General features: G+C 36.1%; 1 protein-coding gene and 1 long non-coding RNA gene across 2 annotated transcripts; one reads left to right on the top strand and one right to left on the bottom strand.

Moving 5' to 3' along the window:
• The first annotated feature begins 201 nt into the window (after nucleotides 1-201).
• On the top strand, nucleotides 202-9,388 carry LOC109584288 (uncharacterized). Its single transcript, XR_002185943.1, has 6 exons — nucleotides 202-285; nucleotides 332-511; nucleotides 8,464-8,652; nucleotides 8,905-8,975; nucleotides 9,021-9,193; nucleotides 9,240-9,388. It is a non-coding gene; the product is annotated as an uncharacterized LOC109584288 (long non-coding RNA).
• LOC109584287 (fibrinogen C domain-containing protein 1-like) lies at nucleotides 2,429-3,179 on the bottom strand. The gene is made up of 2 exons (XM_019999966.1): nucleotides 3,059-3,179; nucleotides 2,429-3,002 (listed from the first exon to the last, which is right to left on the bottom strand). Exons 1-2 carry the CDS (start codon nucleotides 3,146-3,148, stop codon nucleotides 2,457-2,459), a joined length of 636 nt encoding a protein of 211 aa, XP_019855525.1. The 5' UTR covers nucleotides 3,149-3,179; the 3' UTR covers nucleotides 2,429-2,456.
• Nucleotides 9,389-11,127: the final 1,739 nt, after the last annotated feature.

Raw genomic sequence — 11,127 nt, 5'->3', positions numbered from 1 at the left:
AAATCTAGTCCATCAAAAGTAAGCTAAGCCCTGTCCTGAGGCCAGGAACTCAGGAAGTAAAGAACAACCCTCAGTGCTCACTATGGAGTGAACAGTGAACGAGGGAGGGAAAGGAAACCTCGACAAACCAGACGTCTCATCAGCTCATTCAGAATCAGATTATCAGAAGAGAAGGTAAAGGGTTAATTATTACACAAGTTCCGCCCAGGACCGCCCTCCACGTGCAGTCTACAACTCTCGGACATAGTTTTAGACCTCGTCTTTAGTTTCCTGTTTCGCTGCTCTGTAAGTACTTGTCTGTGTGATAACCTTTATAACTGAAATCTATTAGCCTCTAGAAACACGTTACTTATTAAGAAGAAATAAGACCACTATCCGGATATTTTGATGAAATAAAAGGAGCTATTTTACACCATGGGTCTCTTATGTTTCTGTGCTTTACTAGTAGCGAAGGGGTGGGGTGAGACTAGTGCTTTACAAGATATATATTCGACGTTGGATGAAATTTTGGGTAAGCATAATCATAATTGTCTTAATTCTGTATGTACATGGAGTCATATTGTTTAATTATGCTGCCTGCTTGCTTATAAAACTCGAAACTATAAAATCTAATTGCAATGGGCTTACCGTATATTATTAACCTCCTCTTTCTTATGTACTTTATTTTGGTCTTCTTTCTCTTGGTTTTTGTGTAATTACGTTGCCTTGCCAGTCTGGTAACACTGTCTTATCTTTTTATTTGATTCTTTTTTATTGTAATTCTGACCTTTTGGGAGTTTGTCAAAAAAAGCTTAAAAATTTTGTTCGTCAAAAATTTTATCAAAACCTTAATTTCTTGTCACAGTTAATTTTTATTATTAAAATTTTCATTATTTCTATTATAATTCTGTGCTACTCGTGTTAGGGAAAATTTTTTCAATATAAATTTTGTTGAACTAAGTGCCCAGATTAATTTGAAAAGTTTTCATTATACTGTTACTCCATTTTTCACTAAAAGCCACATATCAGGATCTACATGTACTTGTATACTATAATATTACAACCTGGAACAGTACCATTTTTGTAATTATACATGTTTATGGCATTTTCTGTTGCTTGTGGTCATGTCTAAGTATTGCCTTTTTCTTGTATTTAGTATTTTTATTCTTGAATACTCTTGCCAATTGCAGTCTTCCAGCTATATAGTACACTAGCAGCTGTAATATGGTACAAAATAGCACAAAATTGTCAAGGGATATGAATTTTGCGAATTTGCCTAGAAATGTATTTGGTGTATTTAATTTTTGCAAAATTATACCGTCTACCATCTTGTACCATAATTGATTTTTGATGAATTATTTTTTACATCTTTGAAATTACTATAGCCTTTGAAAATTTTGCACTGTACGGACAGTTAGTAGCATTTTTGTTTACATGTATACCAAATAATCCCTTGGTTGATATTAGTTGAAGTATTAAAATAATGACCATTAAGATTTTAATTGTAACATGGTACATGCATGTAGTACCATTAGACACCAGTGTACATGTGTAGATTTTAGCACAGTTAATATTATGTACATCATTATCTTTTGAGATTTTATATCCGTTATCCCAGCCCATACTATCCCCAGTGGTACTTGAGTATCTATGAACATCGTAATTTAAATGTAGATATTGTTCCTCCTTAGTGTGTTTGATCCTTCTTTAGTAAGACGATGAATCTTGCTCAATCCTAACCAGAACTCACCATTAAGGTCACCAAATTCATTCTCTTAGTGAGTCCAGTATCTATAACAATCAACAGATCCGTCTTGTCTCCTCTGAAATACAGTCCATCCACCACTATCAGTCTCCATATCACAGTATACCTACTTCAAATGGAGTCCCTCCATCAGGATTAACAGTTTAAAAACCATTTGTATAGTCTCTGATATAAGAACTAAATACTGCTACAATATTTGCAGACAAGACTTCGAATATACATTAGGACAGAAAATGTATTGTGTTATACCATTTTCTTTGATAGAAAACCTATCCTTAGTTACTGCTGTTGCAGCATACCCTTATGTACAGTGATGGTTCAGGTTTATATCCAGTACTAGCCATACAATAAGATCCTTCTCCTTCATCAATGGCAGCTATTAAACACAGCAACAACATAAAGATGGTCATTCTGGAATTTCATGCATTTGGAAAGGGTTGTAATTTATAGAGCACATTTGGGATAAACCTGTACTTATACATCAGACTCTTTTTTGTTTTCAAAGTATTAATTTCTGAGTGCAGTATAGCTGGAATTTTGGCATTTTTGCTTGTATTGTTTCAGCCCATCATCATTTTTATAATTTATTATAATTAATAAATGTCAAAGCAAATATTTATTATAATCACTACAACTGTAATATTTAAATGACATGCTAATTAATATATCAGCATAATCAGTCAATCACACTTCTGTGTGTAGGGGACAGTATTTAGTTATTGCGACGAGTTTTCATCTCTGAGAACTTGAGAGTATTTTCTCCTTCCCAATGGTGCCAAACGATGCCTTGATTAGATTTAGTTGAAGTATTAAAATAACAACCATTAAGATTTGATTGATGACAGTTTTTGTACCACCAGGCACCAGTGAAAAGCTGAGCACAATTTTTTTCATATAGATCATTATCATTATCTCTTGTAGTAAATTTCCTTTTATTTTGACGCTTCATAGCATCCCCAGCAGTACCAGAGTATCCTCCTACTGTTAGTATATATTCAGTGCTACGATCACTAATGCTAAATGTAGAGAAGTTAGCATAAGCCGTGTTCCCCTCAAAGTCTCCCAGGTCCACTCTTAGTGTGTTTGATCCTTCTTTAGTAAGACGATGAATCTTGCTCAATCCTAGCCAAAACTCATCAGTAAGGTCACCAAAGCCATTTTCATAGTCAGTCCAGTATCTATAAAAATCAACAGATCCGTCTTGTCTCCTTTGAAATACAGTCCATCCACCACCATCAGTCTCCATATCACAGTATACCTGTGATCCAATAGTGTATATTGATATTCATAAAGTATAATACAAGTAAACATTACTTGGAAAGCTGGTCCATTATCTGGTTTAATAGGATATACTCCATTTTGTTTGATTCCCAGTTCTTTCCATGCTTTACAATCAGTTGGCATTACACACTCTAAAGTAAGAGAAAAGAAGATCATATGCTGTGGCTACTGCTTTGGTAACTATAGACACAATTTTTAGCACTAGTGATCTGGCAGCCCGTTTTTCTCTATAAAATAGTCTGTGCATGGCATGCACACAAACTATTTTACAAACTGGAACTTTTTATCAATAAACACTAACTCTAATTCCAAAACCTTACGATCTCAGAGGCTAAGATGTACAAGAGGGTGCTCTTAGATCTAAATACGAAACCCAACTCTATGCCCCAGAGGCTATGGTATATGAGAGGGTGTTTATTTTGGGACCTAAACAAACCAAGAAGGTGAAAAAAGGAAAGGGAAAAAGAGGAAAAAGGCCAATACACCTGGCATGATGGCATTCTACACTACAAAGTAGTCCCAAGTGGATTCAAAGCCGTCCCCACACCCAAATTCCATCCCGAGCTGCCACTGCGATCTTTCTACCACATTCACGCAGATTTTTATATTTATGCTTGTTTTTTGTGTATAAGACAAAGCCCCTATATCCTAGCAATTGCTGGATCTCTAGCTGTGTAAACTGTGTCTGATTGCTGGAGCAATAGACACTTTGAAAATCATAATTAGAAGCATAAAATAAGCATAACTTTTACTGTTAATATAGTCTGTACCTGGTGTTGCATTGACACTTGTGTTAGTAATAGTAACAACTGGAGAATTCATCTTCTCATCATCAGGACAGTGTCCATTGACAGTATTAATAATAACAATTATTATGATTAAACTGCACATCAGTTTAGCAGCATACATGATGCTTAAGACCCTTGAAAGCAAAATTAATTATAATTAAAGGGCAGTAGTATATAGTCAAGTAGAAAGAGATGTACAGGCTTTCTTCTTTTATAATAAGCGAATCCTTCATAATGCTTGTGGGAGTAAGGATGTGTAATGGTAATATTAGATATTATTTTAAAATGTAATTGTAATTTTATTTGACCCTATCTCTTATGGATGAGTATTGTTGGGTTAAGAGTTAAGGCGGATTTACAATATGACATTAGGCCAGCGTACCGTCAATTTTTAATCAAAAGCGTGGGCGATTTGACCTTTTGACGCATGCTTTCCGCTGGAATAGAACCAGATTCTATTCCAGCGTCAACGTAACGTCAGGACTAGCGTAATATTGTAAATCCGCCTTTAAGATTGAACCATAATGTTTTTTATACCATGGTGTGTTGGTGGTTACCATGGAAACCTTTAATGTTTAGTGGGAGTTATATGCCCATAACCACTGTTGAATTTGGCAGTTTACATAAGAACAATACTGCAATACTGTACCATGGTAAAAGTCATGTACCTCCCTGTCTGGAGGTGGTTATGAGTACAAAAGTCCCTTGAGATACATGTATGGTCTTGGGCTTTTCCCTCAACCACTTATCTCACAGGGAGTGATGTACCCATAACCACCTACAGACTGGGAGGTATTCTATACTTAGTCTTCAAAATGTTTTTCATTTATTTTCATCAATGTTTCTTGATTATTTTGTTGCAAGAATAAATTTATAATTTATTTTTCTTGGCATTCCTTGTTTTTTCAAAGTTTTGTCACTTGTAAATTAGCTTATTTTACATTAAATAAACACATTTTATCTTTTGAATAAATTTATTTAGTTTAGCATGTGAATTAATATTACACCTCTGGAAATACCATAGACGTGCAGGGTTCTGCCTAGAAATAAATTAGAGGTGGTTGCAGACTAATATTGTTCCTTTTAAATTTATATACACCATACTACTGAACTACATTATCATGTTTTATGTACATGTTTGGTAATCATTGCATGGTTGGTCTAAGTGATTAACTGGTTGGTTCATGTGTTGAGGTGGTTGTCCCAACTCCCAACCACCATAGGCAGAACTTGTAATAGTGTAAATGTATTCCCAGAGGTAGAGTATCTGTCATCTGAATCACTGGCCCAGTCTGCATCAGAATAGCCAAACATTGGTTTATCATTACCTTTGTAGTTAAGTGACAAGTTAATTGTCCCTTTGATATATCGAAAGATTCTCTTGACAGCTTTAATATGGGCCTCTGTTGGTTCAGAGTTACACTCACAGCATGTGCTACATGTATATCTGGACGAGTTGCTCTATCAGCATGAAGTAGGCCTCCTACCATTGACTGGTATAATACCTAATTGCTACTTCCATCATTCTTTACTAGCTTAACATTGTAGTCCATAGGTGTAGCAACAGTGTTAGCTTCTGATAAACCATATTTCTCCAGGAGTTTCACCAAGTATTGATTCTGACTTAATGAGACACTGTTTTGACCTATATGGACATTCATTCCCAAACAATAGTGTAACTCACCCCTGTCTTTCATTTTGAAAGTACTAGAAAGAGATGTCTTCATCTGCTGCATTTCCTCCTGTGTCTCAGCTAGTAGGATTAGATCATCGACATAAACAGCTATTACTTCAACCTCTCTCTTTTATTGATTCGAGTGAAGACACAAGGATCAGCAGTGCTCTCTTTAAAACCAAGTGACTTCATGTGGCTTGTAAACTTCTCATTCTAGCGACGTGGAAATTGTTTTAGTGATTTGTTGAGTTTGCATACCAATTGCCCTCTTGAGCAAAACCAGGTGGTTATTTTATATAGATTTCTTCTTTAAGGTCACCATTTAAAAATGCTGTGATTACATCCATTTGATGAACTAGCATTATTAGCATACCTCTTTCACAAGTATAGTTCGAATAGAAGAGAAACGAGCCACTGGTGAGAAAGTCTCTTTATAATCTACTCCATACTTTTGAGAGTATCCTTGCATGGGCATTGAGTCTGCCCTTGAGTCAATCTACTTTTCCATCACCATCATACTTGACCCGAAATATCCATTTACAGCTTATGGCTTTCTTCCTCTCAGGTAGCTTCACCAGCTCCCATGCATTATTCTCCATCAGAGAGGCATACTCTGCTTCAGCAGCCTCTCTCCATTCCTTTGAGTGTTTCATACTCATAGCATCCTGGATTGTTGTAGGCTCATCTGCTTGACATACATAATGGCATAGTCATGAATTCCATATCTTACAGAGGGTCATTTAGGCTGTTTACACGGCAACAAAAAGGATTCAGTCTGTCTAGTTTTGTGACTGTTTCATGCTTCTGTTTACATGGAAACAAATGAAAATGTGATAGAATCTTGATAGAACTCCATGGAAACAAAAACCAGTGTTCAAAGTGTACACAATGCTGTGTAAACCTAGCTTTAGTTCTTTGAGAACGTCTTGGTTGAGGTTGTGAGGGTTGATTTACCTCCTCCTCTGAGTTGTCTCCTGTTATTTAGAGTCCAACAGGATTTCCCCATTGACCATCTCTTCATTTGGTTTCTCATTTTTTCGCCAAATTTTCCTCATTAAAGACAAGCTCATGTCTGGTGTAACACCTCTGCTTGACCTCATCCCACACTTTGTAGTTTTCCTTTGTCTCAGTGTAGCCTATGAATTTTTACTTCGTGGCTTTCTTGTCTAGCTTCCTATGTCTCCAGCAGGGATGAGAGCTTACACTATTCAACCAAAGGTGCAGAGGTGTTTTAGATTTGGCTTGTCATTAAACCACATCTGATATGGAGTTATTCCATTTTTAGTGTTGATGTAGCTATTTTGTTTTCAAATAAGTAGTAGTAGAGACAGCCTCTGCCCAATATGCATTACTGAGACCTGCATGTATCATCACAGATCTTGCTGCCTTACCCAGAGTCTTGTTAAGTCTTTCAGCGACTCCATTCTGTTGAGGCGAATAAGCAGCAGTAGATTTTTGTTGTATTCCATATTATGCTAGATACGATCTGAATTCTTCAGACATGAATTCACTCACATCCTCTGTCTGTTTCTGTCTCTACAATAGCCTTAAATTCCTTAAACTTGTCAAACGATTCAGACTTATGTGGCTCTGGAGTTTCGAATTCTTGATAATAGTGGAGCACATGCATCTTTGTTAAATGTGATGTGTTTGCTTGCTCCTGAATCAAGGTTCCATTCATGATTCTCTGTGTCAGCCATATGTGCGTTGGCAAAAAACATCTGAGCTCCTGAGTCTGAGTCATTCACTTCAGCCTTTATCAGCATGGTGCTTTAATGGAGCCTTAGTTGACCTCTGATGCGAGGACTTTTGATCCGAGTATTGCTTAGACTTGTAAGTACTAGGCTTCTGAGAGCTACGGCAATCTCTTTGATAATGGCCAGGTCATCCACATTTAAAGCACACACCAGGCTTTCGTCCTGTGTCTTCCTCTTAATGCTGCATGATCTTCACCATTAGTTGCTCTTTGTCAAGCAAGGCTCTCTTGACACACATGAAAGTGAGTTCTTCATCTATTCTTGCTAGTAGAGCCGTCACAAGAGTTGGATAGCTTTCTTGCACGCTCCTCAGTAGTATAGCAACTTTGTTGAGCTTGCTTACTTCCTCTTCTAGAGCTATCAGTTGATCAGAAAGTTCATCTAGCTGTCGAAGGTGATCCTTTAACTTTCATCCCTTCTTCATCCTCAGCCCGTATAGCTGCATCAAGGTGTAGACCTTGTCACTCACTGTTTTCCTCTCAAACACCTGACAGAGCGTGTCCCACAGTCCCTGGGGATCTTTGCACTTCATCACAGGCTTCTGGCTGATGCATTGAAGGATTGAATAAAAAGCCTTCTCCTTCTTTTTCTTGTATCCTTGACTTGTATCCTTGACGTCCACAGTCAGCATTTCCTATGGCAAACTCCCACTGCTCAGCTGCCTTCAGAGCATGTGTTACTTGGAATTTCCAAACTGGCCAGTCTTTTTGTTGTTTAGCTGTAGTATCTGAGCAAGGAACTTATCCGTTGTAGTAGCCATCATCTTTTTTTTTACGCAGTAGGGAATGATGCTAGTTTCATTAATTGTAATAGTTTGTATTGAAAACACTGATCTACCAAAGTCCAAAATGATAGAGAGGAAAAATGATTGTGTGTTTGTAAAAGAACCAGAACTGCATGAAACAAAATCAGCTATATATATACATGTGCATAATAACTGTGGTCACAACTAATGAATCACATTATATTACAATAGAACTAAAGAAGTGGAATATTTCACTGCCTTTTTTATTTTATTTTTAAATTTTTACTTGTTTTTATTTAACATGTGAACTACTAAATAATTTATAATTATTAACAAAAACTTAACTGGTTTTTAATTTTACTTTTTTGTATCATTGAATTAAAGTCACCTTAAATATAATTCCAGTTTAATTTTAATTCATCATGTGTTGAATCAATGTATTTATGTCATTATTTATTTATTTATCGTTGTAGGTTCTGCATCTTATTCTAGTGGTGTACATGTATGTTGATTATCCTGGTCCCTCTCCCACATCCCTCAGTCAGATGTATGCTGCATTCAACATTCAATAGAGCAATATGCAATGCATAATACCTAAGCTAAGGGCCTGCACTGATCCATTCACTACTAATGCAATGGTAGAGTTATTTACAATATCACAGGTAAGAGAGAGGTGAGAGAGAGTAAGGTACGGTAATATAGTTTCATTGCATTTCTTGCTTAAAATTTTAATTCTGTGGACTGTGTACTAATTTTAGAGAATTTGAGTGATCTATAAAACACTATAAATTAAAGTGGTACATTAAGTAACAAAGTTTAATAAAAATACAAAAGTTTCTAATAATTATAAGAGATAGTACACACAATGAAAATTGGTAGTAAATTTATAATTTTGATTTTGTCATTTTTACTAGAAATGAAGTTTCATTCTCTCTCACCTCATGCTAATTTCTCTCTGTTCCTTGCAGTGGAAGTCAATCTTAAAGTATGGCACACCTATTTTGTATAACCTTAACCACACCCACTTTAGATCCTCATTAATCTTTTTGAGAACCTCTCAGATCCTGATTTGATCAGGGCCTTTGCTACCGTACTTGTCATTAGAATGTGTGGGGAGCCACATGAGAGGACCCAGCCCTGGTTTGGTTATATGCCATATATTACAAGAGAGACTAGGATATGCACCAGTGGTTTGATTAAAAAGTGAGTGTATTGGTGGGTGTGGTTATTTTACTGACTTCACCCCTAGGTATGAGTTTAATGAGTCTGATTTGGGAATGGCTTGTGGTAGGCTGGACACTAAAACAGTGAAAGACTATACTACCAACTGATGAGATATTCTGGAGTGCTCGTTTCTTTCAGTGTATTTATGGTGGACGTATTGATGATGAATTTGATCAGGTAAATTGTGTATACATGTACCGTATGTCCTTAAATAAAAGCTGGATGTGAATAAACGTGGGGATGGGGAAGCAATAGAATTGAAGTATAATTACGTAAATTTAGCCTTAAAATAACAGAGATGCCTTGTTGATACTTCCTTAGGCTCCTGAAGTCATGTGCTTGAGATCACTTGTTCAAATCCCACTCTTGGACCAAGTTTTGTTTTATTTTTAAATTTTTTGAGGTCCAAGTGTCATTTTAAGGAATAGATGCCCGGGCTTTTATTTAAGAAAATATGGTACTTAAGTTGTGTAGAAATTTTGAGCTGAATCCAATCAAAATTGGTTTTTTTAATGAATTTTAAAAGTTGTTTTGAAATTTGACCAAACGCCCTAAAGGAAAGCTGTTCGAAAGAATTGTCCATACTTTTACATTTCAAAATGGTTTGAAAATATTCCATTATTTCTTTATAAACTTCTTCATGTTCAAGTACCGTATAGCTAGTAATTTTTGTGGTTACTATATTTCGCGAAATCTATTAAAATTTCAATTTGTGGATTTTATTTTTTGCAAATTCTACCATATGTGCGATGCGTGTACTGTATTAAATTGATTTTCTTGGATTTTATTTTTGTGATTCAGGATGGAATATGCGAAATTTGCAACCCTAAAAAACCCACTTATACAGTAGTTTCTTCAATCATAAATTACCAGCACATAAGGCTTTGTGGTAAATAAATCTTGGTTAGGCATGCCTGCTCATATGTGTGATTGTTATACGGTGCGCATTCTTGCATGCATCCTGCGCATGTTCATGCCTGCTCTCACGTAATCGCTTATGTATGGTATTTTTTCAAATTTTCTGTCAATGTGCCTCTTAATTTATGTGAGAGACAGCGAAAAGCAGTTTCAACCATGAGGTGTTGCCTTTTCTAATTGTCATCAAAATATTTTAACAGCCTCCTTCTTGTGCTTGGAGCCACATCATTATTCTTAAGAAAGGACTCCAAATCTTGAAATAGCTCCATCTTTTGACTTATAACTTCAAATCTACGTCACCATCTTGTATAGTCAGTTTCAGTTGGGTTTGACACGAAGTTTTGGTCATCAAAATGTCACGTGTAGCCCCGCCCACACATGCAAATAAAATGGCTGAAACTGCAATGTGCTCTCTTTTTCTTCGTCTAACTCCTTGAAGTTTGGTTTTGGGTGCTATTTCCTCTACATTTTACCTGCAGGATTTTTGTCCTTGTTGTTACTTGAAAAATGGATCAAGAAATGCGAGATTACATGGGTTTTTTTAGCGGTAAAAAGTGACAACAGTTATGAAGGATTGGAGAGGTAAAGCAGATAAACTGAAGCTTATTTCTGGAGTGCAAGACCTAGTGAAGTATCTCTTAGTTTGGAGCATTCCTTTTCCTTTACATTATTTTGAAACAAATAAAACACGATTTTTGACAAGTGTAATGAGATGCAAATGATATTCTCAAGCATAATACGCAATAGAACATCATGGCGGCTTCTTTGATGGAGACTGGATGAACCTGTTGAGAACCTTCCAGAGTACCCAGTAACTCCAAAGTTAATCCAGATATGTATAAGTACCCGTTATGCAACTATAGTAGAGCCACACTGACTTTGTCAACTCTGAATTGAAATAACTTTCTTATTTAATATACTACAGACAGTGGCTTTTTTCCATGATACTTTTCATGAGAAAGCGGGTGTTTTAATATATGATACAAGTAGAGCGC

The sequence above is a fragment of the Amphimedon queenslandica genome, unplaced genomic scaffold (assembly GCF_000090795.2).
Source record: "Amphimedon queenslandica unplaced genomic scaffold, v1.1 AMPQUscaffold_13225, whole genome shotgun sequence".
Classification (NCBI taxonomy): domain Eukaryota; kingdom Metazoa; phylum Porifera; class Demospongiae; order Haplosclerida; family Niphatidae; genus Amphimedon; species Amphimedon queenslandica.
Note: the sequence above shows the minus strand (reverse complement) of the source record. Positions and strands in the feature narration are given on the sequence as shown.